The sequence below is a fragment of the Manis pentadactyla genome, chromosome 11 (genome assembly GCF_030020395.1).
Source record: "Manis pentadactyla isolate mManPen7 chromosome 11, mManPen7.hap1, whole genome shotgun sequence".
NCBI classification, from domain to species: Eukaryota; Metazoa; Chordata; class Mammalia; order Pholidota; family Manidae; genus Manis; species Manis pentadactyla.
In genome coordinates, this window is record NC_080029.1 from 61,360,114 (window position 1) to 61,387,253 (window position 27,140).

Genomic DNA, 27,140 nt, shown 5'->3' on the forward strand with positions numbered 1-27,140 from the left:
AAAAGCGCGCCCCGCCCTGCCTGGCCCAACGCAGGCCAGTGTCCGGCCAGTGCGCAGTGCTTCGTGGTTGAAACCAAAAGTGCCGGTTGTGAGCCGGGAGGGGAGATGGTCTCCATTACAACTTCTCCCCACCGGCTAAACCCCTGAATCTTCTTTTTAAAAAAACTCTCGATCGCTTGTTCTCAGTTCCTTTTTGCTCCTTAGAGAGTTTGGATGGGGAACTGCAGAATGCCTGGGGTTCGAGGCGCGGGACCGATTTTACTAAGCACCTGGCTCCGCTTTGGATGGAGTGGAAGTGGTTGGAAGGGCTCGGGGAAGGGCGCGTCTTCAACCGAGAATAGGAGAAAAGACCAGCTGCCGAGTTCATTCTCAAGCCTGATTGATTTTCCTTGAAGTAGGGCTGCGCAAAGGAAGCGCAGCGCGATGGTTCTCGAGACTCCGCTAGAGGCACCAGACAGAATCTGGCGTGCGGAGGAGCGCGGTAGGGCGGGGCTGAGGGCGAGATCGGGACTCACCCCGAGGGAAACCGCGGGGGTAACTGTGGCTCAGCTTAAACAAACAGAAATAACTGCCGGCGGGGCTGAGGGACAAGCTGAGTTGGCGACGTTAATGAGTTCCAGATCTGCACCAGCAGGACAGGGCTGAAGGAAAGATCAAAGTTACAGAGTGGGGAACAGAGAGTGGTACAAAAATTTAAGTGCAGTGGAGGAAGGAGCGAAAGTAGGAAACAGAGGAGAAAGGAGTCCGCAAGCTTTTCCAGTTTACAAACAAAGAGCCCAACTCCACCTTTGTCCGCGCCTTTCCCAGGTCTCTCCACGCGCACCGCACCCCGACGCCTGGGATACTTTCACCTCTCGCACCCGGCCTCCCTTTTTCCTCCTCCTCTTCCTTCCTTGGCGCAGGGCCCCGGCGTGGCAAGTTCAAAGAGTCGTGATCCTGGACGTGCAAGTGCCATTACGGAACATGCCGCCAGACTCCAGATTCTCGGGCTGGAAGTCCTCCACACTGTAGGCGCGGCTTTTGAGGGCGGTGGCATAGTAGTCGACCGGCTCCTCCGCAGCATTGTCCATCCAACTGAGGCACAGGATGCGCTGGAAAGAGCGCTTGAAGTTGTCCGAAAGGAAGCCGTAGAGAATGGGATTGGCGCAGCTGTTGGCGTAGCCAAGTATGACCGACAGCTGGCTCACCGTGGCGTCGTCCTGCTCTGCGAACACGTTGACCAGCTGCACCACATAGAAAGGCATCCAGCAGATGACAAACACCATCACCACCATCATCACCATCAGGGTGATCTTGCGCTCCGAGCGCTTGCGCTGCTGCCAGCCGGCCTTGAGGGCCACCATGCGCATTTTGGCAATGATGAGCACGTAGCACAAACAGATGGCCCCGACAGGCAGAAGGAAGCCCATGAGAAATGTGTACAACACAAAGCCCACCAGCCAGCGCTGGGCAGGCTCGGGCATGAGCATGTTGCAGGCCACCGTGCCGTCACTGTTGGCCGCCGTGCGCGAGAAGACCACGATGGGCAGAATGACAAGCAGCGATAGCACCCATACGCCCAGATTCACCACCTTGGCTACGGTGGGCCGGCGGTAGCGTGCTGCCTTGATGGGGTGCACCACAGCCACGTAGCGGTCCACGCTCAGCACCGTCAGACAGTAGATGCTGGTGAACATGTTGACTGCGTCCACGCTGAGCACGAGGCGGCAGAGCAGCGCGCCGAAGGGCCAGTGGCGAAGTAACGTGGAGGTGACGAGGAAGGGCACGCTGAGCATGAGCAGCTCATCGGCGATGGCCAGGTTGAGGATATAGATGTTGGTGGCCGTCTTCATCTTGGCGTAGCGCAGGATCACATAGATGACCATGGAGTTCCCACACAACCCCACCAGGCACACCACGGAATAAATGAAAGAGATGAGGATGGCGCTGCCCTGGCCCTCGCTCAAGGTCCCATTCTGGGACGCATTGCGCCCTGGCTCCTCCATGCCGTCCGCGGCTCCGGCCCCGGCGCCCCTGCTGCCGCCTTCGCCGCAGCTGCCTGGGCTGGGGCTAGGAGAAGAAGGAGAGGAGGCGGTGCCATTGGGGAACATCTCAGCTGATGGGGGCCGATGGGCCTTCCGGGGCTGGGGCGCTCTTCTCACGCCCCTGCCGCTTGCGCCCTCACTCGGCGTCCGCGCCACCCGCCCGCAGCTCACCGCCGCCGACTGCCTGGGGGTAGCGGGCAGCAGCCGCGGGATGCGCGGCTCCGACCGGCGCCGCCGGGGCGCATAGACCAGAGGCCGCCTGCGCGCAGCCGCCTGCCTCTCCGGGGCGCCTGGGCACACGCGAGCGTGGAGAGGGGAGGCCGGGAGGCTGGAGCCCCGCGCGGCACAGCCATTAACTGGCGCGTCTCTGGGCTGGTGAATGATTAATAGGCACCACCAGCGCGTCAGTAGCTACGAAAAGGGAGGGATTAGGGGGGCGAGAAAGAGGGAGGAAGGCGATGAAGGTGGCTTATCCCCCCTCGCCCAATGCTTTTCCTTCCCAGTCCTGGGCTCGGAAAACTCGGTTATCCTGAAGCACCCTTTACCCGTCCCTCAGGGGGACCTGGGGAGTTTCTCCGCCTCCCTGGAAGGTGTGTGGGAACCTAACGCGTTGATTCTGTCCCGTCCCACCCGGCTCCTATCCAAAGCAAAGACTGAAGCAGCCCCCAGGCACAGATGTCTGGAGTTCATCTCAGTTTCCCTCAGTTGCTGCCGCGTCCTGAGGGACCGCACGCCACTCGCGTCCAGTCGTCCGGGGCCCTAAGCCCCCACCTCCCGCCCCTGCTTGTCCTGCGAGTCAGACCCGCCGCGGAAGCTCGCCGTCCTCCTTACCGAAGCGCGCTGCCTCCAGCCCGACGCGTAGCTGCCCGGTGCCAAGTGCGGAGGGTCTGCCAGCGCGGTGACGTTCTTCGCGTGGTACAACTCCTTTCTTTGCGCCGGACCCCAGCACAGACGCCCACGCAGATACTGTTAAGAGCCGCGGAAACGGACCCTAACTCGCGAGCGTTAGCAGGAGGAAGGACAACAACCGTGCAGGAGGGCCGCCTGCGTTACAGCACCGCAGGCAGCCCTTCGCGGGAGCGAGCATTCAGGGACCTGAGTAGACCGTTGTCAATCTCTTAATACAGCTTGTAGTGCCCAGAGCCCCCTGCCTCTCCCAGAGGAATATCAACTGCATTTTGAAAAGAGGTCGCTCGCCTGGACGCACAGAAGGAGACTGAGGCTCCCTCACGAACGTGCCAGGCGAGGTATTGGAAATCCATCTAGGTGTTCACCGGGACAAGATATGGCTGCGCCGCTTGGAAGGCTCCGCCTGCGTCCCTGCTGTACTTTGTACCCGGGAGACTTGGCGGTGCCCGGGGGAGGGGAATGTAAAGGCCTGGGTGAGCAGGGATGCCACGCGGCGCTGGCCGTGCCGGTGACCGAACGGGTCACCAATCTCTAGAATGCAGGACGACCTTCAAGTCTCTTGGTGAAAAACTAGGTTTTCAGACTTTCTGAGGCCCCTAGACGTGTGACCCAGCTCTAGTCCACGTAACTAAACTTTTAAGACACCGAAATCGATGTAGGCACGCCCAAAGTGTGCTATTTCATTTAGGAAACTTAAGGTTTCTGTGTAGAAAAAGAACGCAAGCTCAATTACATGATTTTCAGCGACTTCTGGGACTTCCCTGAATCCCTGGCCTACGAGTCCTTTGGCATTTCAGTCCAAGGAAAAATCGCTCCATCCAGCTTCCTTACTCATTTTTCAGATCCCTTCAAGTCTTTATCTGAAACGTGAACGTTCCCAGGAAGACTGACAAGCAGCAGCCTTTCTCAAGCTTTAGGTCTGTCTCCAGTTTCTCCTTAGTTTGTCATTCCTCTCAACCAGGCAGCACCCACTGTTCTGTGACTCTCAGCTTTCCCTCTTGTCAGTACAGTTTACATTAAGAAGAGGTAAACTAAACATAAATTAAACTGCTCATAGAGGTTATTTGTGCAGACAGTCCAGAATGGATGCTAAAACTGAAAAAAAAAAAAAAGGTTGGGGGGGAGTATGTTTTTAAATTCCTATTGACCCCTTGCTTTATCTGGTAACATTTGCATACATGTGTTTTAGTTGGCAAAACAGAAGCGCTCCTGCAAGGAAGAGAATAACTTTGTAGTGTGTTAATTACAGCAATCAGAGATAAAATAAATGATGACAGACTCATAGGAATGTGTGCAATGGACGCTAAATTTATGAGAAATGTGCTGGCCAGAAATCTGAAATTTCCTGAGGCCCAAGGTGTTTAACCAATTGCTTTATCTAAGCAAATTACTTTTAATTTCTTACTAAAGTGGGGTGTGGAATTGGTGGTTAGTTGTATTTCATTTTCTTTCAAAAATACAGCACATATGGAGAAAAAAAAGTTTCTATCATATTTTTTTAAATGCCTTTTTTTTCCCCCAGAAGAGCTTTCTACTAGCCAAGCCTAAAGTTTAGGTGCCTCTTTGGCAATCATGGACTAAAGACACCTGGCTATTCCTCAGCGGCTGACACTTTAACAGTCACCATTTAGATGTCCTGGTATTGATCATGGTTGCTCCAGGATGACTGGGAGCTGGGAAAGTGGCTCGGTTCTCCAGAATCTCATATGTTGACTTTGCAGTTCATCTTAGGGAAATCTCTCAATTTAGTGGTAGCCTCATATACAAAAAAAGAAAACTTAAGACCTGATGTAAGCATCCTTTTTTTGTTTCTAAAGTTTTTCTTATGATGAATTATTTATCCATAAAAAGAGGTTGACAATGACATCCCACTTAACACCCACTAAGAAGGCTATAATATTTTTTTCTAAAAAAAGGAAAATAACAAAGGTTGGTGAGCATGTGGAGAAATTGAAATATTTGTGTGTTGCTGGTGGGAATAAGAAATGATGCAGCAGTTTAGAATTCTTAATGATTCCTCAAAAAGTTAAACATAGAATTGCCATATGACCCAGCATATATTCCACTCCTGCACGTTTAGCCCCCAAAATTGACAACAGGTGTTTTAACAAAAACCTGTACATGGCTATTCATAGCAGCACTATTCAGAATAGCCCCCAAATCAGACAACTCTAATATCCATTAACTGATGTATAGATAAACAAAATGTGCCATATCCTCATAACAGATTATTCATCCGTAAAGGGGAATGAAGTAGCTGCCCATGCTACAGCATAGATGAACCTTGAAAACCTTATGCAAAGTTAAAGAAGCCAGACACAAAATGTTACATATTGATGATTCCATTTATATGAAATGTCCCCACCAGAGCAGGCAAATCCATGGAGACAAAGCAGAATAGAGGTTGGTAGGATTTGAGGGGGAGGAGGATGGGGAATGACTGCTGAGTGGGTATGGGCTTCGTTTTTGGGTTATGAAAATGTTCTGGAATAACGCAATAGTGGTGTGGTAGTTGCACAACATTGTGGCTGCACTAAAAGCCAGTGAATTGTACACATTAAAGTGGTTAAAATTATGAATTTTATGTCATGTGGATTTTAATTCAATAAAAAGAGAGATCGAGAGGGATATGAGCCTTGCAGTATTATCAAATCTTTTTGGTCACTTGTTGTTTAACACTATATCCATGAACTAATCCATGAACAAACAAAAACAATCAAGCAAAAGGTAGTATTTCTGGGATAAATAACATGAAATTGAGGGTGCACCTCTTTTTGAATATGTTAAGAGCAGGAGCCCAGTTAAGAAAATACCTTCGTGTTAGATCTCAATTTAATATAAACATTTCCTAATGAAACAGGAACACTAAAGTCAGCTTGCAATTGTTAAAATTTGTAAAGAACACAGCTTATGGGAAGTCAGGACACTACAGTCTTCACAGTCTTCATGTCTTATTTAAAAACTGTTGTTTTTCTTTTTCTTTTTTTAAATTCAACAGATCTAAAGCCTTGAAAGACTTAAGGTAAGTTTGTTTTCTCCATAACAGTTTCCTGTCCTCCAGCGCTCCCTTCTTTGGTTACTTTTTCCTGTCCCTTTGTGATATGGACATTTCCAGATATGAGAGAAGAAAGAAGATGGCGTCTAAGAGGAGAGAATGAAAAGTCCTAATTTAGGAAGTTACAGATTCTCAAGCAGACTGGTTTTCTTTCTCTATCTCAATTCTCACACTTTCCTGTGCTGTCAGGTACCAGGTGCACATTTTGATTACTGTATTTATTTTACCATGCTGTGAATATTTTTTGTATACTTACTGATCCCCCTCTAAATCTGTAAGCTTGTTGAGAATGAGAGCTACATTCATTTATCTTTATATCCCCTGCACCAAGCACTGTTTCTGGGAAACTGCCCAGCACTTTGTTTTACTTTTCCAAGGCATCCCTTCTTTTTTCTTGCCCATGAGATATAATTGCAAAGAAGAGAACTTTGGGCCTCTTGCAAGAAAAACTTTAATATCTGTGTAATCTCATCATCTGCAATAATTCCTTACATATTTAAATCATTCTGAATAATTCCTTTTGCATGCCCAATATCAACAATTATCATGTTGATGACTCATTCATTGATCACTCTTGATTTTAAATTTCTTGGCAGAGAAAAGGCTCTGGAAAATGGGTAGTACATGTTTAGTAGCTAATGATGGTCACTGAATAGTATCATGCCATGTGAAAACTATTATATGTGGAAGATCATTTCTTTTTCATTGCAGCCCTGAGTCTTGGTTTGGTGGAATAGTAATTATCAGGGGTTCAAATTTGCCTTCCATCAAAATTATTACTAACGTGGTTTTTCCAGTTGCAGCCTTTGATGAGCCCCAAAAGAGCTCCTCTAATCCATGTCAGTGGTAAAGGGCATTGGTGTATACAAACCCCTGTCTCAGCAGATGGGACCAAGCTGGCTATACGGGGTGAACCCCACTCAGCAATACAGCCCACAGCACAGGTAGGGACACTGAGGGACCATCTGCCACTAAGCAGCCAACATGATGACAGTCGAACAGGAAAGTTACCAGAGTGCCAAAGTGGCTGTATGGCTGAGGAACAATCCTGGACCTCATTTCTCAAGGATGTCCTATTGCTCCACAGAAGCTCCGCAGATAGCCTGTGGTTCAGTTCATCACCAGTCTCAGCAGACTTGCCCTGGTCTGCTGATTTTCCTATTGCCTCTTCTGTGAAACAGCATGACAGAGTCTTTTTTGTGCTTTTGAAAAAGACACACACGGTGAAACAAAATACATTTTCCCCTATGGATTCTCTACTACTAAGTAATATGTCTAAGAACATGAGTTCAACACATACAGGAAAGTATTCAGTATTAATAGTGGATAGATAACAATAGAACAAAAGTGGCCACATGGTACCTGTATTATTTTGAATAGTCCTTACTAGGAATACATTTTTCTGTAATATAGTCCCTGAGTGAAGGCTTTCAAGGTCAACTTAGTTTCCAACAATTTTGTAGAATATTTTTGGAGAGGGGCATTTTTCTTTTTAGCAGAAACTACAAAAAATGCTTTGAAAGTCACAAAACCATTTTTTGTTTCTTTTGATGTTTGATTTTGAGTAGAGTATTTAAACCCTTACAGCAAATGACCCATTCCTTGAGAAAGGGCTCTTCCTTTGGAATGGACTCTGTCAACCAACTTTACCAGCTGATGAAGAGCCCAAAGCCAACCAAGGACTAGGCGTGAGAAGCTAAAGCAGTTTTGCAGATGAAAGCTATGTAGCCATCTTCTGCTTAAGATATCAAAACTTTTATTTTTAATTAAAAATAAAAAGGTATATAATAAGAGAGCAATTTAAATCTATGTATCCATCATATCACCTGCCACCATGATACTGCCACTTTGTTCCCATTTTAAGTGTGTTCAGGCAGGAGCCTGGGCACATTCTCTGTCAGCTGAAACACTGCTTTATGCAGATGACATGAAGCAACTTAAATGACTGATCTTCTCTTCTTTTTCACAGTTAAGGTGGAACTGGGTAGTGCTGGGCCTATGTTGGCTGCACCTCTGTCTTCTACTGGAGGTAGGAAGAATGGGGGACAGGGTCTCTGAGTGTGCTCAGAAGGTGGGTTCAGAGCCACTGCAGTTGGTCTGGGAAGTGAATGCATGGGTCTCCTGCTCACTCCCTCCTCCTGAGCCAGGGAACACCTCACCGCCACCAAGCCCTACCTCTGCTCCTCCATGCAACCTGGGATGGTGTTTTACTTTGTCCTTGAGGAAGCAGCCTGTTTGACAGCCTGACCTTTCCTTTCCCATCAAAAGAGTGAGGCAAAAAGATAGCACAGTCCAGGTAGGGCCACCTGCAGTAGACTGGGAAGTCACCATTCTTTTTGGACTGCTTGGGTGAGCTGAAATTTCACTTCTTATGCTATTAGCCAAAGCACTGGTTTCTAATATTATATCCTGTGATTTAAAAAAGAAAAGAAATTTCACAGAAGCAAAATTCAGACTATAGTAGAATAGACTTAATTCCTTAGTTGTACTGTTTATGGTCATTTTTTTGCCCCCATTTCTTAGTGGGAAGGAACTGGAAATTAATATCAGAATTTCCTTATGTATGAAAAATGCTGTGTTTTTAACCCAAACTGAATAGTTTATTCACTAATTTAACAAATATTACTTGAGAGCCCACCAGCTAGCAGGCACTGTTCTAGGCACTGGAGATCCAGTGGTAAAGATTAGTTTCCTGTGAAATTCCAGTGAGGCAGAGAGAGTAAACAAAGGGTTATGTGGGTAATGAAACTGCATCTGGTTAAGTTCTAAGAAGAAAAGTAGCAGTGAGAGGCCAGAGAGTGCTGGAGAGCTCTGGGCGCATTTGGCCTCTGTTGGGCGGGAAGGGGAGGGAAGATGACTCTGGAGCAGCCCTGGGCTGCTGGTGGGTGGTAAAGGCACCCAGCTGGGGAGGCTTGTCCCAGCATCTGGGGAGGCTGTGGCAGTTCTGCTGAGGTAGCTGCCAGGTGCACTTAAATTATACTCCACACCGCACCTCCCAACACACTTTTTTTTTTTTTGACTTCCTAAAGTCATAATAATTTAGAGAGCACCTGTAGATCTCATCTAGACTGCTCTTTGAACCCTGTGGACCCCATGACTATTTCAGTCAAGATTCCCAAGTCCTAGGAAGGCAGATTACGTCAGCGAGAGCCTTTGTAGAGAGCCGCCTTAGCAGGGGTTGCGCCTGGGCTGAGCACCCTGTTGCCTTGGCTTCTGTAGCAGACAAGGGAGAGAAGGCCAGGAGTTCCCCGCGTGTGTGAAAATCAAACTTCAAACTGGAAAAACCTTAACAAAGCACTTATTCTTTTTCTCAGTGAATTGGGAAAAACTCCTGTTCTTCTTGAGTGGTGAGGCACAGCCCGTCTCTGGATGGTCTGTCAGAGAAAGGCGTGGGGATGCTGAGCTTGTCCATGAGAACGCACCAATGCACTGCTATTCTTCCCACGGCCCCGATTTTTAAAACAAAAGAAAGCAAGAATCTGTTCCAGACCAGAAGTGTATGCAAACAGGTTAATTTGATAGCAGAACTGAAGGATGGAAGGCAGGCTAGTTGGGAAAGAGGTAGGGGTGGGAGGGATAACTTCAGGCACGTGTAGGACAAGTGACCTTAGTGTCATCTTCCTGAACCATACTTTATATGTAGCTGTGTAATGCAACAATTCTGGGGGAAAAAATCCTGGTTTTCAATCACTGCATGTTTCTCTTATTGGTAGTAGTGCAAAACTCCCACATGCAAATTATCAAAGACCTAGGTGTAAATAATTAATGATCACTTTAATCGGCATATCTGCTGCCCCCTGCCCCTCTCCAGACCCTTCCTTCCCACAGGCTCCAGGCCTTCCCCAGGCCAGTGTGAGCCTGATTACATGGCTGATAGGAGCACCTAGCTGGAGGTAGGAGGGGAGGCCAAGAGGCCACTATTCAGGGTGGAGGAGGCAGAGGAGGAGAGAGCTTGGCCAGGGAGCTGGGCTATCAGTACTTATGTACACGAGGCCGCTCACTGTGCAGGACACACCCAGCAGTGGAAACTGAAGTGGCTGGCTGCCAGTGCAGGAGTCTAAATTCAAATCCCACCAGGTCATAACGAAGGTAACAGGATAGGGCAAATTTTATTTCACAGATTCTAGTCTGGATTTATAACTCTCAACCAAACTAAACAAGGGGCCTCTGGGAGAACCTTCAGCACAGATGTTCAACCCAGGCCACTGAGAAGCTGGACAGAGGATGCGACACTAGCCAGTCTAACCTTTTCTCCCCAGGCCTGTGGCCCTTCCCATTCCAAAATAAAATTTTGTTCCTTATCTAATCAAAAGCAAAACATTATATAAATAACAATTGATGCAAACAGCACAAATTTTGCTGAGGCCCTTGGAGGAACGGGTAAGTCATGGGATCATGTAAGGGGGGCAGCCTACATCTGGGTCCCAAATTTGCCAGTAAATAGAGCCTGTTACAACTTTAACAGTGAAAAACTGGATGGGGCAAAGGAGCTTTAAACATATTTATTCTATTTAGTACAATAGAATAGTAGTTACACCCTAAAAATGATCTTGCAGTTAAATTTTTGACACAGAAAGAAATTCAAAACATTGCTAAGTGTGAAAATTCTATTTCAAAACTACATGAGCCCATTAAATACGCACACCTACACACACAGACACACACACACACACCCTGCAAAAGAGCATATGTATGCATAGGCCTAACGGGTTCCTGAGATATCAAAAGTGGTCATCAGAGGCAGTTGGGTTATAGTTGTTTTCATCTCCCTTTTGTATACAGAGATTTTCTAACTTTTCAACCATGAGTGGGAATTGCTTTTTAAATAAGATAAAAGTAATAAAAGTTTTCTTTTAGCTTAAATAAAAAAACAAGATTCCAAGCCATAAAATGTCTGCTCTCTTTAATGGGGCATTCACTGATTTATTTCCTCCTTAATTATTTTTACTTTCAGAACACTAATAAATGAATCTAGAAGTTAACATATTATGATGCAAATTAAATAGCAAACAAAAAGTGCCCTGCAGAAGGTTAAAGACAAAGCTGAAACAGGAACTGGAGTAGTCTACTGCCTTCAGGCAAACCTGTAGCCCCACAACCAAGCAGTCTCACGAGTGTGCACGAGTCAGCTATGCTCACTCACCCTTGAAATTGCGAAGGTAATGTAAATCACAAGATGATGTTTCTAACAGTGTGGTGTAGTTGTCTAATGCCAAAGTTTGGGATTTGAATCACATGTTTTCCATGTATTTAACCTTGTGCAGGTTATTTGACTTGTCTATGCCTCAGTTTCTTCTTTCCAAAAGTGAAGATAATAGTGTATCTACCTGATAGGGTTGTTAATTAAGTATGTTAATGTGTTTAGAGCAGTCTGGCATGTAAGAAACCCTAAAGAAGTATTTAGGTATTATAAAATAATTTCTAAAGTATGGATTACAGTGTAACATTATTTTGAATCAGTGAACACAACTTAAGAAATTCATTTTTGTCTCCTGTTCAAGAGCTTAATATGGTAGGTCTAGTATCCAGTTATTCAGTTTAAGAAAATATTTACGGAGCAATTACTCTGTGCATGTCGCTCATCCTTTCATTTTCCTCCGCCTATTGTCTCCTAATTCAGTGCTGTGAACTATGGTCCATTCACAAGTTCTTAGTACATGTCACACATTTAGCTAAAATAACTCATCAACATTATACCAAAGTGAATCCAGTCTATCCACTTCATAAGGATTTGAACTAACCACTGTTCCCACTGACCTAATAACCTAATTGCTTGAATGTTACAGAGAGGCAGAGTCTGAGTTTGCTGTAATTTTTCTTTTTGCCTCCATTTCCAATGAGACCCCAAGCTCCAGAGCTGATAGCTACAGTTACATTTGCATTCTAAAGAGAGGTACTGGGTCACCCCTCTCAACCCATCCCCCACCTCCAGTCTATATGTAAGAGCAGAAAGGAAGACTACTTCCTTAGAGTTTTCAGAGTGCTGTGTATTTTCCCTCCCATGAAAGGTGGAAAGTGGGTTCCCACCCAGTCGGTAAAGTGTGAGGGCTTCTACAAGACCACATAGAGAGCTTCTCAGGTGTCAAGAACCCAGAGACTGGTTCTTACTTGAAGACTTTAAAGGTGAGCAAGAGACCCTTTGGGAATTCTCTGGATGATGGAGTAGAGAGAAAAGAAAACAGGTGGCAAAAACTGATTCCCGCTGAGAACGAGACAGGCCGTGTTTCCCTGAGCTGGAATGGACAGCACAGCAGGCAGGGAGGAGCACCCTGCTGACCCACTTGCCTGGCAGTGGGACGTTTTGTACCAGAAGGATGAGCTTACCGGGGAATATGGCCTGCTGGCAAAGGATGCTGGGCAGGCCAGCAGAGGACATGGTGGGAGGGGAGGGGCGAGGCTGAAGACCCCACTAAAGAGCTCCTGAGAGAAGGCCTCCTTCAGAGGGTACCAACACACAATTATAAGTGTGCCAATCAGGAAGAGCTTTCCTGTCCCTTAAGGTTCTTTCTCCCTTGCAGGAACCAAAGGCAGAGAGTGAGGGAGGAGAAGTGGTAAAATAATGTAAAGAAATAATAAAGAATCCAACCCCTCCCCTCTTCTCCTCTAAGATCCAAGCATGGGTCAGCCTGAAGCTGGTATGGGACAGAGATTCAGTGAATGAGGATGAATGTGGAATCAGTTTTATGATGTCTGAAAATGAGAATGTTAATATCTGAAAGTGAATAAAAAGGTTAGGGGATCAATATTTTGTAGGAATGTTTTCTACTTCTATAAAAAATGCCATTGGACTCTCAGAGATTGCATTGAATCTATAGATGGTTTTGGTAGTATTTACATTTTAACAATATGAATTTTTTCAACCTATAAACACAGGATCCCTTTCTACTTATTTGTGTCTTCAATTTCTTTCATCAATGTCTTACAGTTTTCAGAGGGGAGGTCTTTCACCTCATTATTTAAATTTATTCCTAAGTGTTCCTTATTTATGTTGCCTAATCATTTAAAAGTAACAAATTTTCCCTCAATTAAAAATTTAAAATAACATGTTTTGGAAGAATTTAACCTTAATAAAATATTATTTCAAGGAATTTAAAACTGACAAGCCATTGATATCTGCACCAAAGAAAATGTACTTTCCATTAATCACAATTTCTCAGTTCTAAATATGTGATGGTCAGCACTATAGCAGCTCTGCACTTTGTTTTGTATGACTTCTGTATAGCTTTTTTCTGCTTTATTGCTGTGTTCTTGTCATGCCTAACTTTTGCCCTGCCCCAGGCAAATGTATGTCAAGTGGTGGGTTAGCAGGGTCACTAGGTAGAGGGAAAAGGACTAAGAGCTGCTTTGAAATTTGTACTGACTCCATGAAGTTACAGCCAGAATCTTTTCCCAGGAAAGGGAGCAGGACTGCTGTTGAAACAAAATCAATTAAAAAAAATTCCCCTTCCCTAGAGCATATGTGTACACATTTTAAGTGGTCTAGGGCCTTTGCACTTGGATTTCTATTCATTTGATTGACAGCTGTAATAAAGATGCGAATGTACAGATGCAAGATTCATTCAGATGGGGGCACATTCTTTTCTAATTGAAACACTATGTCTCTTTTCACCAAACAATTAAGTGGTAAATTAGCATTTTTAGTCAATAAAAATGCCTTACTCATTGGAGGGTAGTCACATAGGAGAAAAAACATTGTAAAATGCAATATTTGCACTTGCACATGGGACTATATAACCAAACTGATTCTACTGTATTAGATTTTTTTTATGATGGTAAGAGTTTATATAATTGCAATGTTTTTTCCCTCTGAACTTAGAGATGAATAGATCTGATTTTCAAACCTGCAAAATTTTAGCATCTATTTCTTTTCTTGGAAAATTCTATCCTCTTCTATTCATGAAAATACATGCTCTTAAAATCCACCAGGGGGAGATTTTAACATTGAGAATTTCAACCGAAAAGGTTTTAGGTTTGATGTAGTTATATTTCCATTGACAACCTGGAACAACTTAAATTTTGAACTAAGCCTTGATTATAAGGTTTACATCTTGATAAAGCTACCCAAGATATTCCAGATATATTAAAACCAGGACTCAGTGGCTCAGGAAAACTGATGAAATATTGTTCCATCTTGTCAGAAAATACACATAGTGACTGAGTGTGTCTGGGGGAGGGGATTTGGATATGGAGGATATAAGACCTTGTGTTTCTAGTGGGAGAATCAGAAGACAGAGTGATCTTAGGCCATTGCCACTATGTACAATGTCAGTAATTCCTGGTTTCCATTGATTTAGTTCCTTGGGGCAGGCTTTGAGACTTAGAATAATACTGCAGTTCTCTGTTAAGAATGGTGGAAAAAGAAATTTTAAAATGTATATAAGGAATATTTTTGAGACAACTTTTTTCATTGGGGAAGCCATGATATCACTGCAGAAATCTTTGAATAACCCACACCACTGTTGTCCATCAAATCATCTGTTTGTGTCAAGCAGTAAAAACCTGATGCCATCAAAATTTCAGTAATTTTTTAAGAAGATATAATCTCTAGAAAAGTTTTTGTAACAGGATTTGAGATGGAATGTCTTCTTCAAAGTCTGATTAACCCTTACTAACATATGGCATTATTCCTAATGTGCAGTTTAACATCTGCAGTTCTGTGGATTTTTTTTTTAGAACTGAGAAACAAGATCAAAAGACCACTGAAGTTAGTTCTGGCACAGCCTTTTCCCTTTCTGCCATTTCAGAGGTGATTTTCTGCATACAAATGACTCAGTTATTTCTGCTAATATAAGGACCTTTTTCATACTCTTCAGCTCACATACATACACATGTATCCTTTTCCTTATATAGTACAATAAACAAGTGAAGGAAACTAAGCATATCCTTTAAGATATTGTGTATTTTTTAATTTAAAAAAATTTTTACTTTAAGATATTGTGTATTTAAAAAGTTAGTAATGTTTTTTTATCACTTTATTGCCTCAGCTCAGTAGGCAGCAGACTATTTGATCCCTTCCTCAGTGTGGCATGTGCTGATTTCATGGCATTTATTCTGTAAAGCCTAAGTCCACTGAGAGAAAGATTCCTGCACAATACAAAGAGCTCCCTGAAGACATGGTGAGGTTAAGACAAGGGAGAGCTTGTGGGTTCCAAGGACAGAGGACACTGGGCTTTGCTCCTTGGCAGAGCTCTATAAATATGGCAGGACTTTGAAGATAAGACCACATACTGGAGCAGGAAGGTTGGGGTTTAGACCTGGGGCATCCAGTCTCATCCAAGTTTTGGACCTGAAACAAGACATGGATGCAGCAGAGCAATGGACCGTGAAAGCTGATGATGGACGATTGAGCTGTAACCAATGTAGACAAATGGTCAATGTCCAAATGAGTCTCCAGATACTTCAGCATTGGATGAGAAATATCCTTGGAGCTTGGAACAACCCTGAAGGAGAGGATACACCAGGAATGTCAGGGCATTATCTCACCAATTATACAAAAATCCATGACTAAACACAAGCATCAGCTTTTCGAAATAGTTCATTTCCTTGTCCTACCATACATGTTTTTCAGGCTACAGAACTCCCAAACATCAGCCCTTCATGACTTCACAGCTTCCCCTATTCTTTCTAGACCAAGGATTTATCAGTTCAGATAGCATTTTGCTGGTATTCTCAACTTCCTTGCCTCCCTGTTCACCTGCAGTGGTCCAGCAATCTCCTAACTGCTGATCAATCCCAACCAAGATGCAGAGTGAGCTGGAGAAATTCTGAAACAGATGGGATTGTTACTACTAAAAATCACTTTCTACTCAAACTGGGCTCCTGACCTTGCCTGACAAGCATTCAGTATGTCCCTACACAGTCCCCTCCCCTTCTCCCCACAAGTGCTACTTCAAATCAGCACCACTCTCTCCAAGGACCCTACTTCATTCTGTCTTTCTTTAACTCTCTGTGGTTGGACCTCTTATTTTATTTCACAGAAGAAAATAGAGTTCATCCATGAGGCAGAAACTGTCTCATTTTGATTTACTCTACTCCCCAAACTTACTAACTTCCATCATCTTTCCCTTCTTCCCTCTCATCTTGGTGGAAAACATATTCCTTTTTAAGTTAAATTCCCCCCTTTACTCTGGAACCCCAGGCCTCCAGCTTCCCCAGGGCTGTCCCTTCACGAGTCATCCCCTTTCCTTCTTCTACAGTTGACTGTGGCTTTCTCCGTACACTTCCTCCTTCACGTCAGCAAGTGTCTCATAGCTAAAATTATGGGTCTTATGTATTTGATATGGTACTGAGGATTTTATCTTAATTTTATTAATTTTTGTTTGATTAAGTTAAATCTTGTTTAATTCTCACAGGCACGTTTGTAATCTACATATGAAGTAGGAACACTAATATCTCCACTTAACATATAAAGAAACAGAGGCACAGAAAGATTTTGTAACATGCCCAGAATCTCCCCACTAGCAAATAACAGATTTTGATTCAATTGTGCTTTTTTCACTTAAAGAAAAAGAACTGCCTTGACTGTGCCCCCTTATTTACCACCAAATATCCTTCCTTCCTTTCAGGGCCAGCCCTCTAGAAAGAACAATCCACCCTTGTTACTTCACTTTCCATCATCAAGCTGTTCTTGTTAAACACTGCTCTCTTTTTGCTAAATATAATGAAAACATTTCAGACTTTATATTACAGACTTTCCAGTTGTATATGACAACTTTGGTTTTTCTCTCCTTCTTAATGATATCTCCTAACTTTGTTTCCTTGGCATTCTTTAACTTATTTTTCCTCTTACCTCTCTACAAATCACTTAAGTTGTTGTTTCCCAGGGTTTTACCCTCAACTATCTTCTCATTCTGTCCACTCTTCAAGAGCAATCTCATGTATTATTGAGCTGCCGCTCTGCTTTTAGGCTGATGACTCACATATCTTTCTCCCTATCCCAGTCCTTGCCTGAGGACCAGCTACCTACCAGACACCTTCTCTTAGATGGTCTCAATGCATATCCAACTCAACATTTTCAAAACTTATCACTACCTTCTTCTCATGTTTGCTTCTTACAATAAATTTATTCAACTAAAATGCATTGATCAGTTAGTATATGCCAAACACTGTTCTAAGTTCATAACAGTAAGCAAAACAAAAAACAAATAACCTGCTTTATGTAATCTACATTCTAGTGGGAAATGTTGAGTTTCTATCTGTATCAGCTAGGATTTAATCAGGACAATAAAATCTCTCTAAGTACTGTGGACTAAGGGTTTTATTATAGCATTAAAACCTTATACAAGAGGAAGTTGGGGAAGTTATTAAGCAAGCCTCCTGAAACCAGGACTATCCAGTTGCCAGAGAAGGGACTTAAGAACTGGTGGATCAGTGTAGGGATAGCCATTGCCTCTTCTCCCCCTGCATCTAACCTCTAGGACCTTCAGGGAATAATGGCTGCTGCATCATTTCTGCCCACTTTACCCTACAAACATACAGCAACAGTCCCAGCTCAGCTAAACTGACACAGTCCAAAAACACCACTTTCATAAATAATGCATAGCTAATTTTACCACTGGTGTTTTAAATCTTCTGTGGAAGCAGCTATCTTTTAGTAACTGGGGAGATGAAATATCCAGGATACACATCTCAAGGGAGGGTGTGTTTTTCACATAAAGATGGAGGAATAACAGACAAATGGCTTAGTGGCAATGGGAGCCTAGCAAAAAAGATACTCTTGAAATTCGGGGTCCTCAGTGTGGAGCCCAGTTTCAGTATGGCAAGAACAGAGTTGAATAGTGTCCCCCCAGAACTGATATCCACTTCAGAAGGTGAACCTTGTTTGGAAATAGGGTCTTTGCAGATGTAGTTAGTTTAGGATCTCAAGATGAACTCATCATGGATTTAGGGTGGGTCCTAAATCCAATGATTGGTGTCCTTATAAGAAGAGGCCACAGGGAGACACACAAGCAAGAAGCGGTGTGAAGATAGAGACAGTGGCTAGACTGATGCTGCCATAAGCCAGGGAGCACCAGGATTCACCATAAGGCAGAAGAGGCAAAGAAGGATTTTCTTCTATGAGCTTTGGAGGCAACATGGCCCTAGCATACCTTACTTTCAGATTTCTGGTCTTCATAACTGTGAAAGAATAAATTTCTGTGGTTCGAAGTCACTAAGTTGTAGGAACTTGTTAAGGCAACACTAAGAATCCAATAAGGTAAGAATATTCTGGGGATATATTGCAGCTCTGTGAAGAGAGTGACATTTTAAACATCTTTTCTTCTTTTTTATATTTTATATAAAATACCTGCTTGTACTATTCTTAATAAATCCATTTCCTCCTTCAACTAGCCGGAGAGGATTCTGCTGTCAGCACTCAGAACCCTGGAGATATAGAGGAGGAGCCAAGTGAGTAGGAGTGAGTAAAAAGGATTGTCTGCAAGAGGCCATTTAATTCTTTAAATCCCTTCCATGCTAATTAAATAATGTTAGACGATGAACTTCAAACCTACCTCCTCTATCTTACTTATGCTGACATTTTCTTTCACTGTACTAAAATAACTCTATATTTTAAATTTGCTGATTGCATATGCTCTGTGTAGATTAGGCAAGAAATGCCACAGAGGAAAGACAGCAGGAAAGGCTCTGCAAACTAAGTATGTCACCTCTGGAGGACCAATATTCCCCACCCTCATTTATTTCCTGAGTTGTGCCATTTGACAGAGAGGCAGGAGAAGCACAGAAGTACAGAACCTCAGAAAGATAAGATGCTTTAAAAACCATTTAGTCCAATCACCAGATGATTATGTGATTCTCTGCAACATCGCCAGAAAGACCTGTCCAAGCTGTTCCTGATCGTCTCCAGTGACAGAGACATCACCTCCTGAGGCAGCCATTGCATTTTCAGATACTCTGAGACAACATTTCTTTCTAGATAATATGAAATCTGGTACTTTGGTAACTCCCAAATTGTGCACTCTGGGGCTACAAAGAACCGCATTGGTCCTCCTGAATAACAGCTCTTCTCACACTGGAAACCATCTGGCATTTCTCCTTCTCAGGCTTAAGGCCTCACTTTCTTTGACTGACATGATATCACTCCCTCTTTCCTTTTTTGGGTTCTCCTTCAGCTGTGCTCTGATTGGTAGGACTAAGTGTTCTCTCTTATTTTCTGTTATTGATATTTTTTTGGAAGTATAGTTAATATACAATATTATATTGATTTCAAGTGTACAACACAGTGATTCAATGGACTAACTATTCTCTTAAAGCTGAAGGCCACACCCTTATCCTTCCTTGATTTCCTGTAATGAATCCATGCAGGATTTTTGGCTTCCCCACTACCAATACGCTCCAGCAGAACTCCTTCCTTCCTGTTCCAGTGGCTTTAGTCTAGCATGTATCACATTGTGCTGCAATGGGTATTTAACTTTCTGCCCTGCCTCCAAGTGGACAATGATCTTAATGAGAACAGGAATGATGTCCTTAATCTTTAAATCCCAAGTAAAAAACACATTCCTGAGCACACAGTAGGATTCAATAACTATTTGAAGTATAACCAACAAAATGAATGGATTGTAAAAATTTTCCCAGGAACAATATTTGACTATCAATGTTTCATGAATGACTAGAGTCAAAAAAGAAAAAATGCAGTTATACAAAACCAAAACTTTGGCTTATCAAGTGGTCAAATTACCTTAAAGAATTCAATAAAAACCATATCAGAGAAAATGGGCTTAGGTCTATGGAAAGATCAATCAGGGTAGGGAGATCCTGCATTGGACAGGGGTCTGGATTGGTACAGGTTGGAATATGGCTTTTGTTCAGGATGGTACTTCTTTAACAAAAGCCGCACATTCACAAGACAGGTAAAGTAACTAGTTATCAGGCCAGGGGTTAACTCCAAGCAGAGGGTAATCTGAAGCATGAGGAGATAGATGATTCCACATTGAAGGGCAGTGGGTGGTATAAAATGATAGCATGATGTACAAAAGTGCAAGTTTTCTTGAAGCAGGTAAGAGAAAGGTCCAGAATGGCAATGAGGAGGATGGAGAACATGTGTCCCACCTCTAGGTCCAGAAGTTTAAGGAAATATGGAGACAAATAGCCACTATTTAAGAGGGCCTTCAGGGAAGAAGTGCTCTTAGGAGAAAGCCAGGCTTAAGCCAGAGCCAGTGAAGAACTTAGAAGACACTGAAGATACAGGAGATGTGGTGTTAGAGGGAACACAGCCTATAAGAACACCCTCACTTATGAGACCAACTGCAAGTTCGGAAGTTCTCAAAACCACCTTCAGTTTTGCTCATTCACTAGGAAGACTCACAGAACTTACTGAAAGCTGTTATAATCACAAACATGCCTGCTGGAATATTACAAGCCAGGAAAGCTCACTCAAGTCTTGGCATTCAGTTTTTATTGGGGCTCCATCACATAAGCATAGTTGACTGACCCATGGCCGATCTCCATCCCCAGCCCCTCAGAAAATCAAGCTAATACAGTGTGACCCAAAGCCTCCACCCTAAATCACATTGTTATTTATCGGACTTGCCCAAGGCCAACAGGCAAACAAAGATATTTCTATCAGGCATGATATTACAAGGATTTAGAGATTACTCCAGAGACCAAGGGCAAAAGTTAGAGCTCTCTTTGGGTAAGGTTAAATTCTTTACTACACAGGGGATTATTCTAATGACTGACTTTTCACATAAGAAGTATTTGTTCATGTGTGTGTCTTCTACAATGGAGGTGAGATCCTTCAAGCCAGAGTCCAAGCAACATGCAATGTCTTCATGTTGGATCAATAAAAAAGTAAAGGAATACCTCTGTTTGTTGTGGTTCTGCAGAACATGGTAGTGTCAAATGCCTTAGTCTGGGAAATGTGGTTTTACTTACTCTTTTTGAAGAATATGGGTCTTTCAATTTTTCTTGTTCTTACAAGGAGCAAAAATTTTCATTTTATCAATGGGATTCTGGGGAAGAATAACTACGCTATGTCTTGGGTGACAATCATTTCAAGGGCTTACTGGACTTCAGAAGGACATAGTTCTCTAAAGGGGGGGGCTGGTTGTCTAAAACAATGCATATTTTAGTAGGGTTGAAAATGAATGAATTTGTAAAACATTTCATGGCTTCACAGGCATTTGATTTACCTCAGCACAAAACTGTTCTCAAGGGCAGATGTTTATTTATTTGACTAATAGACTTATTCTAACCACTCAAATCTCTCATTACCCTTGGAAAAATGAAAGAATATATGGACATGAACACATAAAGGAATGTGAATAAAAGGCCAGTTAAACAGATATATCACAACTTCCTCTGGTTTCAAATACTCACACTTGAATTCTGTCAATAAGCAGAGCACTTCAAAAGTTGAACCTTGCTGTTTTTAAAATAGCTAAAGAATATATAACACCATTAGGCAACCAAAGTATAAAATATTTCAAATTGTTAGAAAATCACTACAGAGAGAGAAAGGATTACCATTCCCCTAATTCTTCTAAGTCTAAGCGCAAATTCATGAAGTTACCTAGAACATACCAGTCAGTCTATGAGTCAGTGTCCATCTGTAGTCATTTTTTGGTCTTCCCTCAGGACATCAGGTAAGAATTAAAGAAACAGTTCATCAATAATTCTTTTTTTTCTCCAAAGAAAAGCTCCCCCGCTCCCACCGCCATTCTAAGCTGTTTTGGACATGGTTTTCATTCTCAGGAAGCAAGAAGGGGGCAATTCGCAAACTAACTAAGAAAGTTACCACATTTTGTAGGGAGAAGGCCATACACAATTTGAGGCCAGGAACCTGTCAACTATTTCATGATAAAGCACCACCGTGATAGCAGTTGGTTCAACCTAATCCCTTCATGAAAGCCCTATGATTTGCCCTGCCAGAATGAATCTTACAATACAATAGGGAGGAAAATTTGCTGGGTCAGAGAACTGAGTCTTAATAAAGCTATCATATGACTGATTTTTAGCTATTTCACTGGAGATTACACATTCATAACTTAATGATAGAGAATTCATAGAGCTAATATTGTTCCACTTCACGTAATATGTGAAAATCCTACCAGAGTGAAATTCCATTTACTCTATCGTGCCTTGGGCAATCATTAACATGTATTTCACTTCTTCATACATTATAAACATGACTAATAAGTGTTTTTATTTTTATTTTAAGCAGTCATTAATCTTCTAAAGGAATTAAGAGGAGTGGGAGAGAGAGTTATTTATATCCACCCATGTATTTACTGTTCTTAGTGCTCTTCATTCTTTCTTATTGATTTATGCTTCTATATGGTATCATTTCCCACTAGCCTTAGCATTTCTTGCAGTGCAGGTGTGCTGAGATGAATTTTTGTTGTTTTCACTCGTCTGAAAATGTCTTTACTCTCATTGTGAAGGGCATTTTTACTGTGTATAGAATTCTGGTTAATATGGTTTTCTTTTTTTCTTGTAACTTTTTAAATATATCATTCCACTTTCTTCTGACTGACGTTTTTCTGATAGGAATGCAACCACCATTTGTGTCTTTATTTGCCTGCATGTAAATGCATTCTTTTCTATGACTACTTTTAATATTTTATCTTTATCAGCAATTTGATTACAATATGCCTGGGTGTGGTTAGCTTTATGTTTATCCTACTTCAGGTTTCCTAAGATTTTTGGATGTGTAAGTCGGTGTTTTTACTAAATTTTGGGGATTTATGGTTATTATTAATTTATTTTTTTCTGCTCCATTAACTCTATCCTCTCCTTTTGGGACTCCAGTTACACATTTGTTAGATTGCTTGCTATTGTTCCACAGGTTTCTAAGGCTCTGTTAACTTTATCGCAAGTCCCTTTTTTCTCTGTTTTTTGGATTGGGTAATTTCTATTGATCTGTCTTCAAGTTCACTGAACAATTTTGTATAGTCTCCAATTTGCTATTAAGCCAATCCAGTACATTTTTCATTTGAGGTACACTCTAGAAATTGAATACTTCCATTTCTATTCTTTGGTTTGCTCTGCTGACATTTCTAATCTGGTTAGTCCTTGTATTCATCTTTTATTTTGTGTCCCTGAACATTGTTATAGCTCTTTTAAGTTTCTTGTCTGATAATCCCAATATCTGAGACATTTGGGGATCTGTTTCTGTTGACTTCATTTTTTGTGATTTCAGTTCTCAATTTCCTGCTGCTTCACAAATCAAGCAATTATTTTACACTGGACATTATGATAATTATTTTGTCCTCATTATGTTGTCGTCTTCTTTGAAAGAGCATTGAATTTTGTTATGTCAGAAGGTTAAATTGTAGACAAGTCTTTTTGTTTCTTTGGAGCTTTATTGTATTTTTTGCTAGGGCTTGTCTGTATGGTCTTTTCTCTCCGTATTCCTAAAGCATGTCCCTAAGTCTAGAGTAGTCCTTATTCCTAGTTGTGACCTTTTGGGGATTCCAGCTAAATGACTGAGGTACACAGTGAGGCTGGAATAACATTTAAATACATCCATTTAAGACTTCTCGCATCTCTTTTGTGTCGCTCTCAATACCATAGCAAACACCCTTGTTTAAGTCTCATGGTATCTCTCCCTGCACATGTGCAACCAAACCCTTAGCCAAGGACCTCTTGTGTAAATTTATGGGACACCATTTCCGCATAGATCTCTCCTACCTGGTACTCTATCTCTTGGTTTCCAGTAGCTTTTATAAATTCATTCCCTTATATCTGCCTCCTGTGTACAATGAGACCATTAGCCTCTGCTTGGGCTACACCTCCCTCAGCTGTGCTCTGAAAAATGCCCCATCCAGAAGGTCAGACAAATGTCATGCTCACCTTGTGTTATTTGCTTTTCTCAATGATAGAGCAGTCCTGAGCAGTCTGTGTTCAGTGCCTAAAAACAGTTGTGTCATATATTTTGTCCAGTTTTACAGTTTCTTGTTTCAGGAGAGAAAGTCTAGTACCATTCACTTCATCAGAATTCTGATTTTCTTTTATGCATGCGGACATGGGTCAGGCAAGATGTGAAGTTCTGAAACATTGACATTATGCCATAGATTGTGGCAACATAATCAGTACATAATCATTTCTCAGTGAATATAAAGATGTTTTACATTAAATTGAACTGGAGTTATTTGATAGGACTAAATTTTCTATTGCTAAGACTTCTAAAAACCTCTATTCTTCCTTGCTACATACGCAGAGTATGGAGTTGGGGTTAAAATACATTGCTCTCATAAGGACAAACGTTATGTAGGATTCAATTAAAAGTGAAACCTATTACTATCATGATAGTTCTTAGGTTAAGTTTTTATATTATCAATATTTATGAATTAAACATAAAATTTAAACATTTAAGTAAAGTTCAGTCTCTCTAATGTCCGAAATACCCAATATATCTAATTTCTTCATATATATATATATAATCTTCACATATATATAATCTTCACATATATATATATAATATATATAATCACTTTTTCTTCATATATAGCAAAAGTTGTACATAGACTTCATGAAAGTTGCTAAAGCTAGAATACTTCCATGAATAGGTCATGCTTCAAGAGAATATTTTTGTTAATAAAGGAGGAAACCAGGGGAAAAATCTACCACTAATACTGGCTATTGAATCAAGATGAGCAGTGAAGTCATCATGCTTTTATGTCATCAGAAGATATTAAGCCTTGATAGCATTTCTATCGATCTAGTTGGAAGTATTCCAATGAATATTTCAGTTTAGTTGAAATTTTACTTTTAGAGGTCTTATAATAGATGCTTTCAGAAGTGTTACTGTTTTATTATAGCTTTAAATAAGACTAAGAATTGAAGTCTGAAAAAAGAAAGGGAAGGCTTCTCTTATCAAGTTCTAAGATAAGACTATGGAGGAGAAGAAGTTGCCCCCAAAGTATGCTGTTTATACTTCTGTTTTAATTATTTTTAAAGAAGAATTTTAAAATCAAAGAATGCAAATAGAATTGTGTCTAGAGGTTTACAGGCGTGTAAAAGATTATGTATCGTAGTTACTCACTATATTTCTCCCTGAGACCAAAAAGTGATACCAAATAAACTCTTTCACTGTTCACTAATTTTTCTTCACTGTACATTTATTGAGCACCTACTATGTGAGCTATATATAGTTCATTTTGCTTTCTTTATGTCAGTTGTAAAGAATGTTAAAAGTGGTAAGGATCTGCTATTTGGGGATAGTTCTGGCCTTATAATTAACCCCATTTATTGAAACTTTTCCATTTAGGGGCAAAATTACAAATTAAGTGATTTTTACTTCTCTGAAATAAACTTCCTGTTGGTTAAGATCAATTCAGACCACAAGTTCTTCCCTATTCATCTTTTTCTCATATTTCTAAGTATTTGGGGAATTCGCTTATTTCCCCCTCTTTATTGTTGCCATTGACTGCCAATTTTTTGTTTAATTTTTCACTCAACAAGTATTCATTAAGGACCTATCACTAGTCAGTCATTTTTCAAGGTACCTAGTAACAAAACAGATATTAATCTCTTGTTCTCTTGGGGCTAATATTTTAGGAGAAAATAGGCAAAAACAAAAAGAATAAGAAAAGTATATGGTACAGTAGAAGGTGATAAATAATGTAAAGGGAAGAGGGACAAGGAGTGTGGAGGTGGCAATTTGTGTAAGGGAGTCAGATAAGACCTCACTGACAAGGTGACCTAGAAGAAATAGAGCTGTAAGCCATGCAGAGATACACAGATAAGAGTGTTCTTAGAATAGGAACTCTTAAGTGTAAAAGTCCTGAGACAGAAATTTGTTGTATTTTAGGAAGAGCAAGGGGCTCATTGTGGCTACAGTGAAATGAACATGGAAGAAGGTAGCATATGAGGTCCACTGGGGTAAGAAGTAGGACAGAGGGTGAAGGCGCTGCAGCCTATTGTAAGGGCCTTGGCTTTCCTTCCGGCGAGAATCATTAAAAGATGTTTGAACAGAAAATTGATAGGACATTTTAAAAGGATCACTTTGACTTCTGTGTTGACAACTGTCTGAACAGAAGCAAGAAAGGAAACGAAGAGATGAGTTAGGCCACATTAGTAATCTAGGCAGAGATCTACCACAGAGATTTGGACCAGAAAGGTAGGAGGGGAGGTGGCAAAAATTGGTCACATATCGGATACATTTTGAAAGTATAGTTAAAAGGATTTGTTGGCAAACTGGAGTAGACTGTTATAGAAAGAAAAGAATTGGAATGATTTAAATGTTTTGTGCATAAGAAATTAGAAGAAGAGTACAGGTGGAGATGAAAAAGACTACAGGTTTGAACAGGTTTATTTGGAAGGAAATTCTGTTTTGAATGTGTTATTTTTTTGTGATGTCTATTGGTTATCCACATTGAGATGTCTGCAGGAATTGGACATAGGGGTTGGATGTACAGAAGAGAGAGGCAGAGGCTGGAGATACAAATCTGGATGTCATCAGCATACAAATGATATTTAAAACCATGCGACTGGTGAGATCACCAGGAACATGAGTGCTGCTAAGAGTCAGAGGGAGCTGATGTAGAACCAGGAAAAGAGGCAAAAGGAAAAGCTAAGGTAACAGAAGGAAAACCAGGGAAGGATGGGGTTCTGGAGGCCAAGTGAACAGCGTGTTTCAACATGTTTCAGTTCTACTGAAAGAGCAAAGAAAATGAGCATTAAGAACTCACTTTGGAGTTAGCATCACGGAGGCCATGATTACAAGATTATTTCCGTGGAGTGGTGGAGGTAAAAACCTGACTGGTGGAGCTTAGGAAAGGAGCAGAGGAATTAAGTTGGAGACATCAAGTTGTACTAATAATTCAAGGATTTTTGTTGTTGTTGTTGTAAAATGGAGCACAGAAATGGGAAGGCATTTGGAGGGAAAAGTAAAATCAAAAGAGGGTTATTTTTTAAGATGGGGAAAATAACAGCTTGTTTGTATGTTGATGAGACATGATCCTAGAGGCTAAAAGGAGAGAATGAGAATTGAAGAAGTAATTTTCTTAAATAAGTGATAAGAGACTGCAGTCTGGGCTTTAGCAAGGAGAATGAACAGTCCAGCCACAGTAACAGGAGCAAGAGTAAACGTCTCAGATGTTGGCTGAGGGCAGGTTTGCAGCAGCTTAAGGAAGTTTCTTCCGAATGCTCCAGTTTTCTCAGTGATTTGGTAATACAGCCTTAAGCTGAGAGCGAGGATGGAGCAGCACTAT

The 27,140-nt window shown here is 41.7% G+C and overlaps 1 protein-coding gene across 2 annotated transcripts; it reads right to left on the minus strand.

Moving 5' to 3' along the window:
* Window positions 1-589: 589 nt before the first annotated feature.
* SSTR1 (somatostatin receptor 1) lies at window positions 590-2,964 on the minus strand. Of its 2 annotated transcripts, XM_036881321.2 has the most exons (2): window positions 2,856-2,964; window positions 590-2,049 (listed from the first exon to the last, which is right to left on the minus strand). In XM_036881321.2, the coding sequence occupies exon 2, from the start codon at window positions 1,983-1,985 to the stop codon at window positions 921-923; it is 1,065 nt and encodes a 354-aa protein (XP_036737216.1). In that variant the 5' UTR covers window positions 1,986-2,049; window positions 2,856-2,964; the 3' UTR covers window positions 590-920. The 2 variants fall into 2 exon arrangements, with proteins under 2 accessions (XP_036737216.1, XP_036737214.1); XM_036881319.2 differs by lacking the exon at window positions 2,856-2,964 and having other exon boundaries at window positions 590-2,165.
* Between the last annotated feature and the right edge of the window lie 24,176 nt (window positions 2,965-27,140).

Bases quoted from the DNA above. Each gene is read 5' to 3' on its own strand.
- SSTR1 (XM_036881319.2), bottom strand. From the start codon at position 2,090: ATGTTCCCCAATGGCACCGCCTCCTCTCCTTCTTCTCCTAGCCCCAGC.